The sequence below is a fragment of the Rana temporaria genome, chromosome 4 (assembly GCF_905171775.1).
Source record: "Rana temporaria chromosome 4, aRanTem1.1, whole genome shotgun sequence".
Lineage (NCBI taxonomy): Eukaryota > Metazoa > Chordata > Amphibia > Anura > Ranidae > Rana > Rana temporaria.
The window spans coordinates 466,756,279-466,778,982 of NC_053492.1; the positions used below are offsets into that span (position 1 = coordinate 466,756,279).

General features: G+C 47.3%; 1 protein-coding gene across 3 annotated transcripts in view; it reads right to left on the reverse strand.

Annotated features, from left to right (window-relative positions):
- The window catches only part of PAK5 (p21 (RAC1) activated kinase 5), a 192,217-nt gene that overhangs the window by 106,160 nt on the left and 63,353 nt on the right, over window positions 1-22,704 (reverse strand). For 2 of the 3 annotated variants that reach the window (XM_040351710.1, XM_040351709.1), the window contains one exon: window positions 14,696-14,731. The exons of the other annotated variant lie outside the window; for it this stretch is intronic. In XM_040351710.1, coding sequence (XP_040207644.1) covers window positions 14,696-14,731 — 36 coding nt within the window. The remainder of the gene's footprint in view (window positions 1-14,695; window positions 14,732-22,704) is intronic. 3 annotated transcript variants of the gene reach the window in all.

Below are 22,704 nucleotides of genomic sequence, written 5' to 3' on the forward strand. Positions count from 1 at the left end.
AGCTGATTTATCAGGAATGGGCCAGCTGTAGTTTTTGTCCAGTGTGTGTAATCTGATCTCCCTGCAATTCAGGTCTATTTAACAACAAAGGGCTGCTTTTTGAGCCTCCAGAACAGGTGCTCTTGATTAGAGCCTGCCACCTGGTGGCTGAAATTAATAGATCTGAAATATTGCATAAGCAACATTCTATTACCTTATAAAAACATATAAACAAACCAAGTTTTTTTTAAAACACAAAAAAAACAAGAAAAATATATATGAAACATGAATAGTAGTAAAACGTTCCAAAATGCCTCCAGGCTCCCAGAGTGCCCCCAACCTCTCATAGTGCTCCTCAGCCCGCTGCAGGGTGTCCAGCCCTCTATAGTGCTTCCAACCTCCAACAGTGTCCCATAGTGCCCCCCTTCCTGGCCTCCCACAGTGTCCCCTAGCTGCTGCAAAACCTCTAGCCCACCATAGTCCCGCCTGCCTCGGACAGTGCTCCCCAGCCAGCTGCAGGGTCTCCAGCCCTCCATAGTGCTTCCAACCTCCAACAGTGTCCCATAGTGCCCCCCTTCCTGGCCCCCCACAGTGTCCCCTAGCTGCTGCAAAACCTCTAGCCCACCATAGTCCCGCCTGCCTCGGACAGTGCTCCCCAGCCAGCTGCAGGGTCTCCAGCCCTCCATAGTGCTTCCAACCTCCAACAGTGTCCCATAGTGCCCCCCTTCCTGGCCTCCCACAGTGTCCCCTAGCTGCTGCAAAACCTCTAGCCCACCATAGTCCCGCCAGCCTCTGACAGTGCTCCTCAGCCAGCTGCAGAGCCTCCAGCCCTCCATAGTGGCCCAACCTCCAACTGTGCCCCACAGTCACTCTCGGCCTTCTGCAGAGCCTCCAGCCCTCCATAGTGCACCCCCCAACCTCCAACAGAGTCTGACAGTGCCCCCCTCCGCCTGGCCTCCCACAGTGCCCCTCAGCCTGCTGCAGAGCCTCCAGCCCTCCATAGTGCCCCCAAACTCCATCTGTGCCCCAAAGTGACCCCCAGCCTGCTGCAGATCCTCCGGCGGTCAGCAGTAAGGTGCATATTACCGCTGACTCATGGTCCAGCAGGCATGGGCAGGGACGTTACCTTTCCTTCACGGCGCACTGGGTAACTCTGCTGGCAGCTGGGAAGGATGCAGGACAGGGTTCAGCATTCTTGGACCTTGTTCCACCACCACGCCTCCAAAATGCCAGTGGTGATTCTGCCACAGCTGCCCCCCCCCCTCCTCTTGCTCTATGGCCTCTTCTGCAGACTTGTCTTCTGAACCAGCGGTGCTCCATAAGCATTCAAGGGGCTACGCAAGCAAAAAGATTTCATGCTGTGCTTAAGTTGGTCTGCTTAGGGGACAGGAGCCACACTGGGGCAGAGATTCTGCTCTGCAGGGGCAGGCTCAGAGGTGATTGATGTCAAGCCAGCTTCACCCAGGAATGGTTGTATGCGACAATGGCACCAACCTTCTCTCCGCCCTCCGACAGGGAAACTTGGCCTGTGTTTTTTGCACATCCTGAATTTGGTGGTTGAGCGGTTCTTGAGCAGGTACCCAAGCTTACAGGATCTCCTGAGGCAGGCCAGGAAAGTCTGTGGTCATTTCAGCCTGTCATATAATTCCAGTGCTCCGGTGGCTTACCTTCAAAGGGAATGCAACCTGCCCACCAACTGCCTCATTTGTGACATGCCCACCAGGCGGAACTTAACGTTGGCAATGCTACAGCGGCTGCACATGCAGCAGAGGGCCATCAATGAGTACCTGTGTGAGTATGGCACCAGGACAGGGTCAGGGGGGCTGGGCTTCTTTTTACCACGCCAGTGGTTACTGATCAAGGATGCCTGCACTGTCCCGTCACCATTTGAGGAGGCCACAAGGATGGTGAGCCGTGACAATGCATGCATCAGTGATACTGTCCCTCTTGCCTTCCTGTTGGAGCACACTCTTCGTGGAATAATGGACAGGGCACTTGAGGCAGAACGGCTGAGGAAGAGGAGGACTTCCTTACCTCTCAAGGCCCCCTTTATCCAGATAGTATTCCTGCGGGCCCGACAAACACACATTAAGAAGAGCAGGAGGCAGAGGAGGATTGTGTTAGCATGGACGTGGAGGATAACACTCAGCAGCAGTCTTCAAGGGATCAGTTTCAGTCCCCAGCAACCCAAGGAGCTGTACGTGGCCGGTACGTGGTACGTGGAGGTTGTTACGGATCACGTGATCCTTAGTGACCCAAAGGGCTCAGAATCAAATGCCTCTGCAAACTTATGCTGCATGGCCTCCCTGATTGTGCAAAGCATGCAAAAGGACCCTAGGATTTGTGGTATTAAGGAGAGGGATCATTACTGGCTGGCAACCCTTCTTGATCCACGTTACAAGGGTAAGGTTGCAGAACTCATCCTACCTTCGTAGAGGGAGCAGAGGATGAAACATCTTCAGGAGGCCTTGAAGAAAGGTTTGTGCAATGCATTTCCAGACCCTGGGAGGTTACAATTTCCTGGTGCTGGACAACGTGTTGCTGAGGCTTCCTTCAGTCAGAGGAAGAGCGGTGGAGAAGGTTGCAGGCTGACCGATGCCTTCAGACAATTTTTCAGTCCTCAGCGACAAGGTCTGATCGGTTCAAGCAACCATCAACAGCGTCTGCATTACATGGTGCAGGAATATCTATGGGCAAAAGCAGACTTGGAGACCTTTCCAACAGAGCATCCACTGGGTTACTGGGTCTTGAGGACCGACCACTGGCCAGAACTTGCTCAATATGCAATTTAGCTACTAGCCTGTCCTGCATCCAGCATTCTTTCTGAACGCACATTCAGTGCTGCTGGAGGGTTTTCAACAGATCATAGAGTGTACCTGTCCACAGACTCCGTTGATAGGCTCACATTCATAAAAATTAATCAGTCTTGCATCAGCAGCTATCAAGCACCCGATGCTGATGTAACCGATTGAATTTTCTATGGATGTGGGATCCATTGAAGACTGCCTATGCTGAGTGACTATCCCATTTCTCCTCAATCTTGATGATGCTAGCTTCTAAGAATATTTTTGGTTTAGAGCACCACCACCACTGCCTAAGGCCCAATTTTTCTGCCCCTGTTCAACAGGGGCATGTAATTACAATGGGGGAACCCATGCAGTTTTTCTCAATGATTTTCATCTATATTGCCGGGACCTGACAATACATTATAGCCGCAAGCAGTTTTAAATTCCTTTTTTTCCTTTAGAAATGTCATTTTGCTGTGATATTGTGCTAAACCTGGGAAAACTGTGCCACTTTACAGGCATACTATAGACACCCCCCAGGCACGATATTTAAAGGAGTATTTAATTTTTATTGTTTCACTTTAAGCATTACTAAAATCACTGCTCCCGAAAAAAATTAAGGGCCAGATTCACAGAAGAAGTACGCCGTTTTTACTACTGTTTTACTGTTTTTACTACTAATGGCGGCGATCAGCGATTTTTTTCGTGACTGCGACATTATGGCGGACACTTCGGACAATTTTGACACATTTTTGGGACCATTGTCATTTTCACAGCAAAAAAATGCATTGTCTATTGTGGAAATGACAGTTGCAGTTTGGCAGTTAACCACAGGGGCGCTGAAGGAGTTATGTTTCACCTAGTGTGTGTTTACAACTGTAGGGGGGTGTGGCTGTAGGAGTGACGTCATCGATTGTGTCTCCCTATAAAGGGGATGACACGATCGATGCAGCCGCCACAGTGAAGCACGGGGAAGCCGTGTTTACACGCAGCTCTCCCCGTTCTTCAGCTCTGGGGATCGTTCGCGGGACCCCAACGGCGATCGGGTCCCGCAGCTTTGGACCGGGTCGCGGGAGCGCACCGCGGGCGCGCGCCCGCGACCCACGGCTGGGTACATGTACAGGACGTACCTGTACGTACATGTGCCCAGCCGTGCCATTCTGCTGACGTATATATGCAGGAGGCGGTCCTGAGAAATGAGAAATATATGGACAGACAATGCTGATTTTCTTCTACGTTGTAAATGCCTGGTTGCCAAATTGATCCTTTGGCTTCAGTAATAGATCATTCACTAACACTTTTTCTAGGTTTGCATGTCTCACCACACCCTGTCATTCTTCACTGTAATTCACAAGCAAAATAATGAAATACCCTAGTTTGCAGCTTACAGCTTGTGTTGCTTTTGGTCCTGTAAGCCAAAGAAAACTTTTACAACATAATAAAAAAAAAAACATCAAGCACATAAAGTGAAAAGAAAGAAAATTAAAAAACACTGATATGCACTATATGACCAAAAGTACTCAAATTTTACATTCAGGGGCACAAACTCAGATACATAAAGACATTTGAGGAGTGGCCTCAGGGAGGTGGGACTGGAGTGGCCTACACAGACCCCCCGAGCTCAACCCTACTGAACCCCCTATGTCATGAATTTGGAACGATGATTGAGATTCAGAACTCAGAACACTGTACTTTTTCCATTTACATGTACCAATAAAAATGTTTTATTATAAAATCAATATAATGAATGTATGTTAAAAGCTTACCCTTAAAACGTATAAGGTTGACATATACATCCAAATCTCTTAGCAACAATGTCCATTCCACAATTACCCCATCCTGTCATTTATTATTCCATAACGTAAACTTTCAGATTAATATAAATTCAGTATTTTTCAAAGTTTGGTAGGAATTTATTGCTGCTTCCTCAGGAGACTGAAAGTGTGTGTGTGTGGTTCTTAAAGCGGAGATTCACCCTAACAATTATATCAGACCAACTTCCTTATACTTGTAAGTACAGTCCGCAATTTTTTATTTATTTTTTAGGCTGTACGTACCTTGTAATCTTATGGCCCAGATTCACAAAGACTTACGACGGCGTATCTCCAGATACGCCGTCGTAAGTCCGAATGGCTGCCGTCGTATCTATGCGCCTGATTCATAGAATCGGTTACACATAGATTTGGCCAAGATACGAGCGGCGTAAGTCTCCTACGCCGTCGTATCTTGGGGTACATATTTACGCTGGCCGCTAGGTGATGCTTCCGTTGATTTCCGCGTTGAACATGTAAATGAGCAAGATACGCTGATTCACGAACGTACATACGCCCGTCGCAATTAGTTACGCCATTTACGCAAGACATATGCCGGCGAAAAGATAAAGCAGGTCTCTAGGTGGCGCAGCCCATGCAAGGTATGAACGTCGGAACAGGCGTATCTTTTTACGACGTTTACGTAAGTCGTACGTGAATGGGGCTGTGCGTAGGTTACTTTCACGTCACAGGCATTGAGCCGGCGTATCTTTGGGCGTAAATACGACGTGATACTGAGCATGCGCGCGCATGCGCCATTCGTTCGGCCATGCATCCACATGGGGTCACGCTTAATTTAAATACAACACGCCCACGACCTGCCTACTTTGAATTACACGAGCTTACGCAGGCCGATTTACGCTACGCCGCCGTAACTTAGGACGCAAGTGCTTTGTGAATACAGCACTTGCCTCTCTAAGTAGCAGCGGCGTAGCGTAAATAAGATACGCTACGCCCGCACAACGTAAAGCCGCCCTACGTGAATCTAGGCCTATGTTTGCAACCCGGCTTCCAGGTACTTCTCCCCGCGGGAGTAGGCGTTTCTCTGCCGAGGAGGAATGTCATCTGGGAGGTCGCCCAGATGATTGACGTCCGTTCCCCCCGGCGGATAAGGCCCCGCCCCCCGTATTGCGTAGGCGCGCACGAGTCACAGCGTTTTTCCGAAAGAAGCCGAACGTGCAGAGCTGTGAGGCCCCGTACACACGAGAGGATATCCGCTGGAAACGGTCCGCCGGATAAATCCTCTGGCGGATTTGGATCTGATGGCTGTACACACCATCAGATCGAAATCCGCACGGAATACATCCGCGGTGACGTGTCGCGCCGTCGCCGTGACGATGACGCGGCGACGTGCGCGACGCTGGAAGGTAATTACTTCCACGAATGCGTCGAATCATTACGACGCATGCGAGGGAGGGGAGCGGACGGACTGATCCGGTGAGTCTGTACAGACGACCGGATCAGTCCGCTGGACTGGATTCCAGCGGATAGATTTCTTAGCATGCTAAGAAATTTTTATCCGCTGGGAATCCGTCGGCTGGATTTTTATCCGCCGGGAAATGTCCGCTCGGACGTACACACGACCGGATCTATCTGCTGGAACTGATACGCGGATCAATCCCAGCGGATAGATCCGGTCATCTGTACGAGGCCTGAGTCGACTCTATACGGCGCCTGCGGATAAGGCCCCGCCCCCCCTATTGCGTAGGTGCGCACAAGTCACGGCGCTTCCGAAAGAAGCCGAACGTGCCGAGCTGCGAGACGGCTCTATACGGCGCCTGCGGATAAGGCCCCGCCCCCCGTTTAGCGTAGGCACGCACGAGTAGGCGCGCACGAGTTTCCGAAAGAAGCCGAACGTGCAGAGCTGTGAGTCGGCTCTATACTGCGCCTGCGGATAAGGTCCTGCCCCCCGTATTGCGTAGGCGCGCACGAGTCACGGCGTTTCCGAAAGAAGCTGAACGTGCAGAGCTGTGAGACGGCTCTATACGGCGCCTGCGGATAAGGCCCCGCCCCCGTTTAGCGTAGGCGCGCACGAGTAGGCGCTCACAAGTTTTTCGAAAGAAGCCGAACGTGCAGACCTGTAAAACGGCTCTATACGGCGCCTGCGTACGTTCGGCTTCTTTCGGAAACTACGTGACTCGTGCGCGCCTATGCAATACGGGGGGCGGAGCCTTATCCGCCGGGGGGAACGGGCGTCAATCATCTGGGCGACCTCCCAGATAACATTCCTCCTCGGCAGAGAAACACCTACTCCCGCGGGGAGAACAACCCGGAAGCCGGGTTGCAAACATAGATTACAAGGTACGTACAGCCTAAAAAAAAAAAAAATTGCGGACTGTACTTGTTACAAGTATAAGGAAGTTGGTCTGATATAGTTGTTATTAGGGTGAACCTCCGCTTTAATATATTATCAGACGTAAGAGTCCGGTTCTCTCATCTAACCTGACCTCACGAACACTCTTTTGGCTGAAAAGGCACAAATTCCCCAAATATGTTCCAATATCATGCAGAAAGCCTTCCTAGAATAGTGGGGGGGGGGGGCTACTGTAGCCACAATGTGGAGGGCAACTCTATTTTAATGAATGTGATTTTGGTATGGTAAGGTGTAAAGTCTGCAGACTGTTGGCCATATAATGAATTTAGAGCAGGGGTCTCAAACTGGAGGCCCTCCAGCTGTTGCAAAACTACAAGTCCCATGAGGCATTGCAAGGCTCACAGGTACAAGCATGAATTCCACAGGCAGAGGCATGATGGGACTTGTAGTTTCGCAACAGCTGGAGGGCCGCCAGTTTGAAACCCCTGATTTAGAGCTATGTAATTCAGCTAACACTATTAATAGTCAGATAGAATTTTATTTTATTAACCACTGTGGTTGAAGAGGAGACATCTTCTGCCCTCACAAGTGTTTGAAGATCTATCCTTATAATTATATTATCAGTCTCCTATGGTACAGTGGTACAGAGTACATGTATTAATTTGTCCTATGTTTCCATGTGCTTTCTAACCTTAGTTATGAAATCCGACCTGCCCCCCTCCCCTTTTGTCATAGTCGATCCGACAACAGCTATAAAGGAGATGGCTGATTCATAGCATCAGCTTGTCTTGGCTGTGAGGACTTTGCCAAGACAAGCAACAGCAAGAAGATGTGGAATGAAGATCCCCACACGTCCCCTCTTCTTCTGCATTCCTCATGCCATTGCTTGTCTTGGGAAAGCAGAAGGAGAGGAGACTTGTCAGCCTCGGAATTTCTCTTGGCATTGCTTGTCTCAGGAATGTGACACATCCCCTCTCCCTCTGCTTTCCCGAAAGATGCAACAGCAAGAGGAATGCAGAACCTGACATGTCCCCTCTCCCTTGCTTTCCCAAGACAAACAACGGCAGGATGGATGCAGAGGGAGAGGGGACTTGTGAGCCTCGGAATTTCTCTTGCCATTGCTTGTCTCAGGAATGTGACACATACTCTCTCCCTCTGCTTTCCCAAGAGATGCAATGGCAAGAGGAATGCAGAACCAGACATGTCCCCTCTCCCTTGCTTTCCCAATACAAACAATAGCAGGATGGATGCAGAGGGAGAGGGGACTTGTCAGCCTCTGCATTTCTCTTGGCATTGCTTGTCTCAGCAATGTGACACATACCCTCTCCCTCTGCTTTCCCGAAAGATGCAACAGCAAGAGGAATGCAGAACCAGACATGTCCCGTCTCCCTTGCTTTCCCAAGACAAACAATGGCAGGATGGATGCAGAGGGAGAGGGGACGTGTCAGCCTCTGTATTTCTCTTGCCATTGCTTGTCTCGGGAATGTGACACATCCCCTCTCCCTCTGCTTTGCCGAAAGATGCAACAGCAAGAGGAATGCAGAACCTGACGTGGCCCCTCTCCCTTGCTTTCCCAAGACAAACAATAGCAGGATGGATGCAGAGGGAGAGGGGACTTGTCAGCCTCTGAATTTCTCTTGCCATTGCTTGTCTCAGGAATGTGACACATCCCCTCTCCCTCTACTTTCCCGAAAGATGCAACAGCAAGAGGAATTCAGAACCAGACACATCCCCTCTCCCTTGCTTTCCCAAGACAAACAATGGCAGGATGGATGCAGAGGGAGAGGGGACTTGTCAGCCTCTGCATTTCTCTTGCCATTGCTTGTCTCAGGAATGTGACACATCTCCTCTCCCTCTACTTTCCCGAAAGATGCAACAGCAAGAGGAATGCAGAACCAGACACATCCCCTCTCCCTTGCTTTCCCAAGACAAACAATGGCAGGATGGATGCAGAGGGAGAGGGGACTTGTCAGCCTCTGCATTTCTCTTGCCATTGCTTGTTTTGGGAATGTGACACATCCCCCCTCCCTTCTTTCCCTAGAGATGCAAGAGGAATGCAGAACCTGACATGTCCCCTCTCCCTTGCTTTCCCAAGACAAACAACGGCAGTATGGATGCAGAGGGAGAGGGGACTTGTCAGCATCATAATTTCTCTTGCCATTACTTGTCTCGGGAATGTGACACACCCCCCTGCTTTCCCAAGAGATGCAACAGCAAGAGGAATGCAGAACCTGACATGTCCCCTCCCCTTTGCTTTCCCAAGACAAACAACGGCAATAGGAATGCAGAGGGAGAGGGGACTTGTCAGCCTCGGAATTTCTCTTAGCATTGCTTGTCTCAAGAATGTGACACATCCCTCCTCCCTCTGCTTTCCCAAGAGATGCAACAGAAAGAGGAATGCAGAACCTGACATGTCCCCTCTCCCTTGTTTTCCCAAGACAAACATCGGCAGGATGGATGCAAAGGGAGAGGGAACTTGTCAGCCTCAGAATTTTTCTTGGCATTGCTAGTCTCGGGAATGTGACACATCTCCTCTCCCTTTGCTTTCCCAAGAGATGCAACAGCAAGAGGAATGCAGAACCTGACATGTCCCCTCTCCCTTGCTTTCCCAAGACAAACAACGGCAGGATGGATGCAGAGGGAGAGGGGATTTGTCAGCCACGGAATTTCTCTTGCCATTGCTTGTCTCAGTAACGTGACACACCCCCTCTCCCTCTGCTTTCCTGAAGGATGCAACAGCAAGAGGAATGCAGAACCTGGCGTGTCCCCTCTCCTTTGCTTTCCCAAGACAAACAACGGCAATAGGAATGCAGAGGGAGAGGGGACTTGTCAGCCTCGGAATTTCTCTTAGCATTGCTTGTCTCAAGAATGTGACACATCCCTCCTCCCTCTGCTTTCCCAAGAGATGCAACAGAAAGAGGAATGCAGAACCTGACATGTCCCCTCTCCCTTGTTTTCCCAAGACAAACATCGGCAGGATGGATGCAAAGGGAGAGGGAACTTGTCAGCCTCAGAATTTTTCTTGGCATTGCTAGTCTCGGGAATGTGACACATCTCCTCTCCCTTTGCTTTCCCAAGAGATGCAACAGCAAGAGGAATGCAGAACCTGACATGTCCCCTCTCCCTTGCTTTCCCAAGACAAACAACGGCAGGATGGATGCAGAGGGAGAGGGGATTTGTCAGCCACGGAATTTCTCTTGCCATTGCTTGTCTCAGTAACGTGACACACCCCCTCTCCCTCTGCTTTCCTGAAGGATGCAACAGCAAGAGGAATGCAGAACCTGGCGTGTCCCCTCTCCTTTGCATTCCCAAGACGAGCAATGGCAATAGGAGTGCAGAGGGAGAGGGGATTTGTCAGGCTCCACATTTTCCTTACCATTGCTTGTCTCAGGAATGTGACAAATCCCCTCTCCCTTGATTTCCCAAGACAAACAACGGCAGGATGGATGCAGAGGGAGAGGGGATTTGTCAGCCTCTGCATTTCTCTTGCCATTGCATGTCTCAGGAATGTAACATCCCCTCTCCCTCTGGCAAGTAAAATTCTGAGGCTGACAAGTCCCCTCTCTGACGTTTGTCCTGGGAAAGCAAGGAAGGGGGGACATGTCAGGTTCTGCATTCCTCTTGCCATTGCATCTCTTAGGAATGTGACACATCCCCTCTCCCTCTGTTTCCCAAGAGATGCAACAGCAAGAGGAATGCAGAACCTGACATGTCCCCTCCCCTTTGCTTTCCCAAGACAAAAAACTGCAATAGGAATGCAGAGGGAGAGGGTACTTGTCAGCCTCGGAATTTCTCTTAGCATTGCTTGCCTCAAGAATGTGACACATCCCCCCTCCCTCTGCTTTCCCAAGAGATGCAACAGCAAGAGGAATGCAGAATCTGACATGTCCCCTCTCCCTTGTTTTCCCAAGACAAACAACGGCAGGATGGATGCAGAGGGAGAGGGGATTTGTCAGCCACGGAATTTCTCTTGCCATTGCTTGTCTCAGGAATGTGACACACCCCCTCTCCCTCTGCTTTCCTGAAGGATGCAACAGCAAGAGGAATGCAGAACCTGGCATGTCCCCTCTCCTTTGTATTCCCAAGACGAGCAATGGCAATAGGAATGCAGAGGGAGAGGGGATTTGTCAGGCTCCACATTTTCCTTACCATTGCTTGTCTCAGGAATGTGACACATCCCCTCTCCCTTGCTTTCCCAAGACAAACAACGGCAGGATGGATGCAGAGGGAGAGGGGACTTGTCAGGCTCCGCATTTCCCTTGCCATTGCTTGTCTCGGGAAACAGAGGGAGAGGGGATGTGTCACATTCCTGAGACAAGCAATGGCAAGGGAAATGCGGAGCCTGACAAGTCCTCTCTCCCATTGCATTCCTATTGACGATGCTTGTCTTGGGAAAGCAAAAGAGAGGGGACGTGCCAGGTTTTGCATTTCTCTTGCGGATACATCTCTTGGGAAAGCAGAGGGAGAGGGGATGTTACATTCCTGAGACATGCAATGTCAAGAGAAATGCAGAGGCTGACAAATCCCCTCTCCCTCTGCATCCATCCTGCCGTTGTTTGTCTTGTGAAAGCAAGGGAGAGGGGATGTGTCACATTCCTGAGACAAGCAATGGTAAGGAAAATGTGGAGCCTGACAAGTCCCCTCTCCCTCTGCATTCCTATTGCCATTGCTCGTCTTGGGAATGCAAAGGAGAGGGGACATGCCAGGTTCTGCATTCCTCTTGCTGTTGCATCTCTTGGGAAAGCAAAGGGAGAGGAGATGTCACATTCCTGAGACTAGCAATGCCAAGAAAAATTCTGAGGCTGACAAGTTCCCTCTCCCTCTGCATTCCTATTGTCGTTGTTTGTCTTGGGAAAGCAAAGGGGAGGGGACATGTTAGGTTCTGCATTCCTCTTGCTGTTACATCTCTTGGGAAACAGAGGGAGAGGGGATGTGTCACATTCCTGAGAGATGCAATGGCAAGAGGAATGCAGAACTTGACATGTCCCCCCTTCCTTGCTTTGCCAGGACAAACGTCAGAGAGAGGACTTGTCAGCCTCGGAATTTTACTTGCCATTGCTTGTCTCAGGAATGTGACACATCCCATCTCCCTCTGCTTTCCCAAGAGATGCAACAGCAAGAGGAATGCAGAACCTGGCACGTCCCCTCTCCTTTGCTTTCCCAAGACAAGCATCGTCAATAGGAATGCAGAGGGAGAGAGGACTTGTCAGGCTCCGCATTTCCCTTGCCATTGCTTGTCTCAGGAATGTGACACATCCCCTCTCCCTTGCTTTCCCAAGAGATGTAACAGCAAGAGGAATGCAGAACCTGACATGTCCCCTCTTTCTTGCTTTCCCAGGACAAACGTCAGAGAGGGGACTTGTCAGCCTCGGAATTTTACTTGCCATTGCTTGTCTCAGGAATGTGACATCTCCTCTCCCCCTCATTTCCCAAAAGATGCAACAGCAAGAGGAATGCAGAACCTGACATGTTCCCTCTCCTTTGCTTTACCAAGACAAACAATGGAAAAATTATTGCAGAGGGAACTTGTCAGCCTCTTCGTTCCTCTTGCTGTTGCTTGTCTTGGAAAAGAGTCTCGTTCATGAAACATGGGACACAGCACTGCATGTACTTTGTCCCATAGGGCAGTGGTCATCAACCCTGTCCTCAGGGCCCACTAACAGGCCAGGTTTGCAAGATAACTGAAAGACATCACAGGTGATTTCATTTGCTGCTCAGTGATTGCAGTATTCTTTTCTGCATCTCCCCAGGGTAATACATAAAACCTGGCCTGTTAGTGGGCCCTGAGGACAGGGTTGATGACCGCTACCATAGGGGACAGAACTGTAAAATAAAATGTGTAATGATAGATCTTCTTTAATGCAGCCACTGCCTTTCACACCCCATTTTAGTAGAAAACCCCCGCTTTAAGAATGGAGAAATTAAGATGCAGCGGTCAGCTCTTATCTGACTGTGGCTGCTGAGAAGCTGCGGATGACTCTCTTCTCTAAAACCCACTTATGTGCTGCAATTCACCAAATCCCTTCAGCTACAGACATTTCAGCGTTCAGTGGAATTAAACTTTTAATATTAATTTTGATAGACATAACCAGGACACTGATACGCTCCCAAAAATCTTAAAAAAAAAATGATTCCACCCCTTTAAAACCCTTTCACGCCGAGCGTACGCATATATGCGTCCTCGGCTTTCAGGGGTTATACCGGAATAATGCCTGCAGCTGCAGGCATCATCCCGGTACCGTTGTTTAGAGCCGGCGATTGGCTATCCAGACATAACAACCGTTGCGGCTAAAAGCCGCTCGGTTGTTATGCCGGAGGAGCGGGAGGGGACATCACCCCCCTCCCGCCGCCTCTCGCCGCTCTGAACGGGCCTCCCGTCCCACCGGGAGACCCGATCCTCCATCCGGCGCCTCCAGGTGCAGACTAAAAACTAAGCCGTAAACGGCTTTGATTCAGTCTCCGCAATGGAAACACGGAAGTGACGTCATAACGTCACTTCCGGGTTTCTCGGCTGCCGATGGCGCCGGATTTAAAAAAGTACACAGTATTCAGAATCTCCGTTTTCGGCGATCTGAATACTTTGAAGTGCAAAGGAGGGATCGGGGGTCTTTTAGACCCCCGATCCCTCCATAAAGAGTACCTGTCACCACCTATTACTGTCACAAGGGATGTTTACATTCCATGTGACAGCAATAAAAGTGATCAAAAAGTGATCGGGGGTCTAAAAGACCCCCGATCCCTCCTTTGCACTTCAAAGTGTTCAGATCGCCGAAAACGGCAATTCTGAATACTGTGTACTTTTTTAAATCCGGCGCCATTAGCAGCCGAGAAACACGGAAGTGACGTCATGACGTCGCTTCCGTGTTTCCATTGCGAAGACTGAATCTTCCGGGTTTCTCGGCTGCCAATGGCGCCGGATTTAAAAAAGTACACAGTATTCAGAATCGCCGTTTTCGGCGATCTGAATACTTTGAAGTGCAAAGGAGGGATTGGGGGTCTTTTAGACCCCGATCCCTCCATAAAGAGTACCTGTCACCACCTATTACTGTCACAAGGGATGTTTACATTCCTTGTGACAGCAATAAAAGTGATCAAAATGTAAAAAAAAAAAAAAAAAAAAAAAACAATCTAATATTATACAAATAAATAAGATTATTTTTTTTTAAAGCGCCCCCCTCCCCGTGAGCTTGCGCAACAAAGAAAACGCAATCGGGAGTCGCGCCCGCATATGAAAACGGTGTTCAAATCACACATGTGAGGTATTGCCGCGATCGTCAGAGCGAGAGCAATAATTCTAGCACTAGACCTCCTGTGTAACTCTAACCTGGTAACCGTAAAAAAAGTTTAAAGCGTCGCCTATGGAGATTTTTAGTTACCGTAGTTTGTCGCCATTCCACAAGTGCGTGCAATTATAAAGCGTGACATGCTTGGTATCTATTTACTCGGCGTAACATCATCTTTCACATTATGCAAAAAAATCGGGCTAACTTTACTTTTTCATTTTTTTAAAATTCATGAAAGTGAATATTTCCCAAAAAGTTGCGTTTGAAACACCGCCTCACAAATACCGTGAGACATAAAATATTGCAACAATCGCCATTTTATTCTCTAGATTCTCTGCTAAAAAAATATATATATATATATATATATATATATATATATATAATGTTTGGGGGTTCTAAGTAATTTTCTAGCAAAAAATATGAATTTTAACTTGTAAACACCAAATGTCATAAATAGGCTTAGGCATGAAAGGGTTAATATTCCACATTTTTGTCTCATATGACACAGATTGCGTTGCCTACCTTGGCTGAAGCTTCTCGTTCCAGTTTAATGGGGCTCTGAAGGTGAAAAGATTATACACACATCAGCATGGACGGTGAAGAAAATGTGTATATATGATGTTCTTACTATGTTCATGTTTAGATGATCAAAAAGACGTTAAAGACTGTCATCCCCACAAACGATTCGGAAGAAATAAGAATGTGAAGGGGGCGGAAAAACTGTCCTAACAAATGACGATAGTGAATGGAGAGTCATTAGCCGAGTTCATACTGTACATGGATTATCTACATAAAATAGCGTATCTTTACTTGAAGAACATGATTTGAAGAATGCAGCACCTCTAGAAATACGGGCCCGGATTCAGATAGGAGTTACGACGACGTATCTCCGGATACGCCGTCGTAACTCTGAGTGTGCAGGGTCGTATCTATGCGCCTGATTCGTAGAATCAGTTACGCATAGATTTCCCTAAGGTCCGACCGGCGTAAGTCTCTTACACCGTCGTATCTTAGGCTGCATATTTACGCTGGCCGCTAGGTGGCGCTTCCGTAGATTTACGCGAGGAATATGCAAATTAGGTAGATACGCCGATTCAGAAACGTACGTCCGCCCCGGCGCATTTTTTTTACGTCGTTTACGTAAGGCTTTTTCCGGCGTAAAGTTACCCCTCATAAAGCAGGGGTAAGTCATGTTAAGTATGGACGTCGGAAACGACCGAACAGCGTCGTATTTTACGTCGTTTGCGTACGTCGTTCGCGAATACGGCTGTACGTAAGTTACGTTCACGTCGAAAGCATTGACAGTTTGCGGCGTAATTTGGAGCATGCGCACTTGGAAACGTTCACAGACGGCGTTCGAAAACAGCGTCAATTACGTGGGGTCATGAGAGTTTTACATAAAACACGCCCACTACTAGCCACATTTGAATTCCGCGGGCTTACGCCGGACCACATACGCTACGCCGCCTTAACTTAGGGCGCAAGTTCTTTCTGAATACGGAACTTGCGCCCTAAGTTACGGCGGCGTAACGTATCTGAGATACATTATGCCCGCCGATAGATACACAATTGCATCTGAATCCGGGCCACGGTGTGTAATGCCACGTACACCCGATCGGAAATTCCGACAAGAAAAGTTTGTTTTGAGCTTTTGGTCGGAAATTCCAAATGTGTGTAGGCTCCATCAGACTTTTTCTGGTCGGAATTTCCCTTCAAGAAAAATATGAGAGCCGGTTCCCAAATTTTCCGACAAGGAAAGTTCTTGTAGGAAATTCCGATCTCCTGTATGCAATTCCGACGCACCAAAAAAACACGCGTGCTCAGGATCAATTTGACGCGTGCTCGGAAGCATTGAACTTAATTTTTCTCGGCTCGTCGTATCGTTTTACTTCACCGCATTCTTGAGGGTCGGAATTTTGTGTGACCGTGTATGTATGCAACACAAGTTTGAGCCAAAATTCCGTCGGAAAAAAATCCACGGTTGTTGGTTCCCAAATTTTCCGACGAGAAAAGATCTTGTAGGAAATTCCGATCTTCTGTATGCAATTCCGACGCACCAAAAAACACCCGTGCTCAGGATCAAGTCGACGCATGCGCGGAAGCATTGAACTTCATTTTTCTCGGCTCGTCGTAGCGTTTTACGCCACCGCGTTGGAATTTTGTGTGACCGCGTGTGTGCAACGCAAGTTTGAGCCAAAATTCCGTCGGGAAAAAAATCAACGGTTTTCTTGTCGGAATTTCCGATCGGGTGTACGCGGCATTAAATGCTTTATACAGAACGGTAGAAAACATTACTGGTTACATGGAGACATGTATCGGGAGAGATTCGCTAAGCAGTAATAAATCTAAGAGAAAAAAAAAATAATAAGCACCTTTCTACCCCCTCATGTCGTCTGCGGATGTTTAATGCCGCGTACACACGACCGTTTTTCGGGTTCTAAAAAATGAATTGGTAGATTCAGTAAGAGTTAGGCCGGCTTATCAGTAGATAAGCCGGCCTAACTCAGAATCTACGCCGAATTATGTTTAAGCGTATGCTCAAACAGAGATACGCTTAAACATATCTAAGATACGCCGGCTTGCGCCGTCCTATCTTAGGTTGGAATTTTTTGGATGGCCGCTAGGTGGCGCTTCCATTGCGGTCGGCGTAGAATATGTAAATGAGGAGATACGCCGATTCACGAACGTACGCCCGGCCGACGCAGTACTTTTACGCCGTTTACGTAAGAGATAGGCCGCGTAAAGTTAGAGCTTAGCCCTAGTTGGAATAGTAATGTCAAGTATGGCCGCCGTTCCCGCGTCGAAATTCAAATTTTTTACGTCGTTTGCGTAAGTCGTCCGTGAATCGGGATTTACGTAGCTTACGTCCACGTCGAAATCAATAGGGCCGTACGGCGTACTTAGCCGCAATGCACACTAGGAAATGTAGGCGCCCGGTGCATGCGCAGTTAAAAAAAAAGTAAAAAATGTGAGGTCAAGCGCCATTAACATAAAACACGCCCCCCTCAAACACATTTGAATTAGGCGCCCTTACGCCAGCGCGGATTCAGGCTACGCCGACGTAACTTAGCAGGCAAGTACATTGTGAATCATGTACTTGCCTCGCTAATTTACGGCGGCGTAGCTTAAATTCCTTAAGCTACGCCGCCGCGAACGTACCTGAATCTACCTAGAAGTTTTTTTTTTAATGTCATTAAAAACGATCGTGTGTGGGCCTCAGAGCATTTTTTGGGTTCTAAAAAATGGCCAATTTTTTTTTTTCGAACATGCTCTATTTTTTACCCCCTTTTTTTTTTCGTTGTCTGCGCACAAATATTCAACAGAAGGATATCCAAGGATGGCAACGATCATTTACACCAGTCTGTCCTCCATTCAACATGTTGGGCTGAGTAAAACTGGGCCAATAAAATGTACATTTAATGCCGCGTACACACGACCGTTTTTTCGGGTTCTAAAAAATTAAGTTTTTAAGGGTCTAGAAAAAAAATACGTTTTTTTTCAACCCGATCATTAAAACGGCCTTGCCTACACACGATCGTGAAAAAAAAAATGCTCTAGCAAAGCGCGGTGACGTACAACACGTACGACGGCACTAAAAAAGGGGAAGTTCCATGCGGATGGCGCCACCCTTTGGGCTGCTTTAGCTGATTCCGTGTTAGTAAAAGACGATTCGCGCTTTTCAGTCTGTTAGAGCGTGACGAATGTGCTTACTCCATTACGAACGCTAGTTTTACCAGAACGAGCGCTCCCGTCTCATAACTTGCTTCTGAGCATGCGCGGATTTTTCACGTCGTTAAAGCCCACGCATGACCATTTTTTCCAACCTGAAAAAAGACATCATATTTACACTAAAATGCAATAAATAAATAAAAAAAAATTAAAAAAAATGTTCCCTTCTAAGGCCGTTGGGCGGAAGTCACATTTGACGTTGCTTCTGACCAACGGCCTTAGAAGGGAAAACATTTTTTTTATTGCATTTTAGTGTAAATGTGAGATCTTTTTGACCCCCAGATCTAATTTAAGAGGACCTGTCATGCTTTTTTTCTATTACAAGGGATGTTTACATTGCTTGTAATAGGAATAAAAGAGATCCATTTTTTTTGTTGTTTTTAAAAGGACAGTGTAAAAAGAAAAAAGAAAAAGTAAAATAAATAAGAAAAAAAAGAAGAATTTTAACGCATACGTAATTCGTGCCCACATATGTAAACGGTGTTTAAACCACACATGTGAGGTATTGTCACGATCGTCAGAGCGAGAGCAATAATTCTAACAAAAGACATCCTCAAACCTGTAGACATTTTAAAATGTCGCCTATGGAGTGCCAACGTTTTTCGCCATTCCACGAGCAGGCAGGCGCAATTTTGAAGCGTGACATGTTGGGTATCAATTTACTCGGTGTAACCTTATCTTTCAAAATATAGAAAAAAATTGGGCTAACTTTATTGTTGTCGTATTTTCTCCCATTTAAAAAAAGTATTTTTGACCAAAAAATTGCGCTTGTAAGACCGCTGCGCAAATATGGTGTGACAAAGTATTACAACGACCGCCATTTTATTCTCTAGCTTGTCTGAAACAAATATATAGGCCCGGATAAACAAAGCACTTGCGCCGACGTATCTCAAATACGTCGCGTAAGTGCAAATATGCGCCGTCGTATCTGTGCGCCGGACCCACAAACTAAGATACGCCTAAAAATAGGCTTCATCCCGCCGACGTAACTTGCCTACGCCGGCATAGCGTGGGCGCACATTTAGGCTGGACGCATGGTGGCGCTCCCATTGATCAGCCATTCAAATATGCAAATGAGGAAAATACGGCGATTCAAGAACATACGTGCGCCCGACGCAGGCTACGAGTGGTCGCGTAAGTTGTACGTCCGGCGTAAAGTTAAGCCCCATAAAGGAGGTGTAACCCAGCAGCAGACATGCAAAGGTCTGCACCAAGGAATACAAGCCAGCGTATTTTACGTAGTTTACGTTGGACGTGAGTCTGGCTGGGCGTAGGATACGTTCATGGCGTGGGCAGTGATCCGGCGTATCTTAGGCAGTTGTTCCGACGTGGTTGTGAGCAGGCGCAGGGGGGATGCGTCCACGGTACGACGCATGCGCAGTTCATTAAATGTACTTGTCTGGTGCTCGGACCATCATTTGCATGGGGTCACGCCTCATTTGCATTGGTTTGCATGGGTCAAGACCACTTCCACCTACGCCGGCCTGCGCCTTCGAAATCTATGCCACGCCGACGCAGCGTTGGAAGCAATAGCTTGCTGAATGCACTGCTTGCCTCTCTGCGCTGCGTCGGCGTAGCGCACAGGGGGATGCGCTGCGGCAGCGTGATGTGCGCCTGCTGTCTGTGAATCCGGGCCATAATGTTTGGGGGGTTCTATATAATTTTCTAGCAAAAAAAATTAAATGATTTTAACTTGTAAACAACAGATCTCAAAAAGAGGCCTTAAATAGGTAAAGTTGTATGAATCATGTGTAAAAAAAAAAAAAGAGGGGCAGATCCTCGTACAATTGCATGGGCGCAGCGTATGGGAGATACGCTACGCCGCTGTAACTTAATTTTTTAATCTTTGAATCCACAAAGAATTCGCGCCGTAAGTTACGGCGGCGTAGTGTATCTCTCGCGGTGTAACGGCGCGTAATTCAAATCGGCGAGTAGGGGGCGTGTTTCATTTAAATGAAGCGCGTCCCCGCGCCGAACGAACTGCGCATGCGCCGTCCCTAAATTTCCCACCGTGCATTGCGCTAAATGACGTCGCAAGGACGTCATTGTTTTGACGTGGACGTAAATTACGTCCAGCCCCATTCACGGACGACTTACGCAAACAAAATAAAATATTTTCAAATTCGACGCGGGAACGACGGCCATACTTAACATTGCGTACGCCACCAAATAGCAGCTTTAACTATGCGCCGAAAAAAGCCGAACAGAAACAATGTAAAATAATGCGACGGCCGCTCGTACGTTCGTGGATCGTCGGAAATTGCTAATTTGCATACTCGACGCGGAATACGACGGGAACGCCACACAGCGGACGCCGAAGAATTGCATCTAAGATCCAAAGGCGTACGAAGACGTACGCCTGTCGGATCTAACCCAGATGCCGTCGTATCTTGTTTTGAGGATTCAAAACAAAGATACGACGCGGGAAATTTGAAAGTACGCCGGCGTATCAGTAGATACGCCGGCGTACTCTCTTTGTGGATCTGCCCCTGAATTTATAAAATCGAGCCCTACAGCAGAAAATACCCTAAACCATCAGAAAACTATCACAATTTTAGCACTATATCTAATTGTACAGATAGTTTAAGGGTTATGAGGTTAACAAGATTCATTTAGTTAGGGTTAGGGGTTATGTTTACGGGTTTAGGGTTCGGTTAACTGTTAAAATTGAATTTTTAGCGTTAGTATGGACGCTGGAGTTTAATTTCAGGGGTTCAATGTTAGTTGACTATTATTAGGTAATTTTCAGGGTTAGGTTAGAATGTATCTATAGCCAAATCTTTTATTTTTAGTTTTGGATAGAGTGGAGAGGGATTAGAAGACCGACCAGGTTTTTATTGCTGGCTGTGTCCCAGTTAGGAAGATTTACCCTCCCTAACTGTCCTGGTGACCATTTTAATTGTGACAGCAGTGACTTTGGGTGGGGGGTTTGTGCGGCTCAGCTTGCCCTGGAGAGTTCTGGAGGCTCCTTGTCCAGCTTCCCCATCCCCTCTTATGTGTAAATCACCCTGTGTCTCTAATAGGGGCACAGGGTGAATGAGGACCCCAGTCTGATTTGTGCTAATCAGACTCAATGCTGTATATATGTATATACAGTGGGCATCAAATTACAGATTAGACATTCTTATAATATGTCAAAAAAAGTTAGATTTTATTTCCATCATTTACACTTTCAAAATGACAGAAAACAAAAAAAAGGCGTCTGCAAAAGTTTGGGCACCCTGCAGAGTTAATATCTTGTACTGCCCCCTTTGGCAAGTATCACAGCTTGTAAACGCTTTTTGTAGCCAGCCAAGAGTCTTTCAATTCTTGTTTGAGGGATCTTTGCCCATTCTTCCTTACAAAAGTCTTCCAGTTCTTTGAGATTTCTGGGCTGTCTGTCACGCACTGCTCTTTTAAGGTCTATCCATAGATTTTCAATTATGTTGAGGTCAGGAGATTGTGAAGGCCATGGCAAAACCTTCAGTTTACGCCTCTTGATGTAATCCCCCGTGGATTTTGAGGTGTGTTTAGGATCATTATCCATTTGTAGAAGCCATCCTCTCTTTAACTTCAGCTTTTTCACAGATGGCATCAAGTTACCATCCAAAATTTGCTGAAATGTTATTGAATCCATTTTTCCTTCTACTCGTGAAATGTTCCCTGTGCCACTGGCTGCAATACAACCCCAAAGCATGATTGATCCACCCCCATGCTTCACAGTTGGACAGAGGTTATTTTCATTAAATTCTGTGCCCTTTCTTCTCCAAACGTACCTTTGCTCATTCCGGCAAAAAAGTTATATTTTAACCTCATCGGCCCACAAAACTTGTTTCCAAAATGCATCAGGCTTGTCTATATGTTCATTTGCAAAGTTCAAACGCTGATTTTTGTGGTGAGGACGTAGAAGAGGTTTTCTTCTGATGACTCTTCCATGAAGACCATATTTGTACAAGTATCTCTTTATAGTGGAATAGTGTACCACAACTCCAGTGTCTGCCAGATCTTTCTGGAAGGATCGTGCCGTCAAACGTGGGTTTGAATTGCTTTTCTCACAATCCTGCGAGCTCTTCTGTCTGATATTTTTCTTGGTCTTCCAGATCTTGCTATAACTTCCACTGTTCCTGATGACTTCCATTTCTTAATTACATTCCGAACAGAGGATATTGACATCTGAAAACGCTTTGCTATCTTCTTATAGCCTTCTCCAGCTTTGTGAGCGACAACTATTTTCACTTTCAGTTTTCTAGACAACTGCTTAGAAGAACCCATGGTGCTGATTGTTGGGGCAAGGTCAGATGAGTCTAGGCATTTAAAACCTTTGAGATTGACATCACCTGGTCTTCCCAGACGATGATTGAGAACAATCCATGACACTGGCAGGTCTCAGCTTTGCCAAGGGGGCAGTGCATGCTATAAATTCTGCAGGGTACCCAAACTTTTGCAGACGCCATTTTTTTGTTTTCTGTAATTTTGAAAGTGTAAATGATGGAAATAAAATCTAACTTTTTTTTACATATTATAAGAATGTCTAATCTGTAATTTGATGCCTTTTGGAGATTTTTCCATCTTTCCTTGGCTTCGTTATGCACATTAATACAAACTTTTACCTGGGGTGCCCAAACTTTCGATCCCCACTGTATTGTGTGTTGTCTCATACTGTTGTGGACTCTTTGCTGTGATGGTTTGGGGTGTGACTGTATTCTATTGTTCTATTGTGGCTGTCTGCCTCAACTATTATGGGATGTGTAAGTGTGTTTACTAATGAGAAGCTTGAACACACCTGATCTGTGTGTCTATTGTGATTGGACAGTTTAACCCGT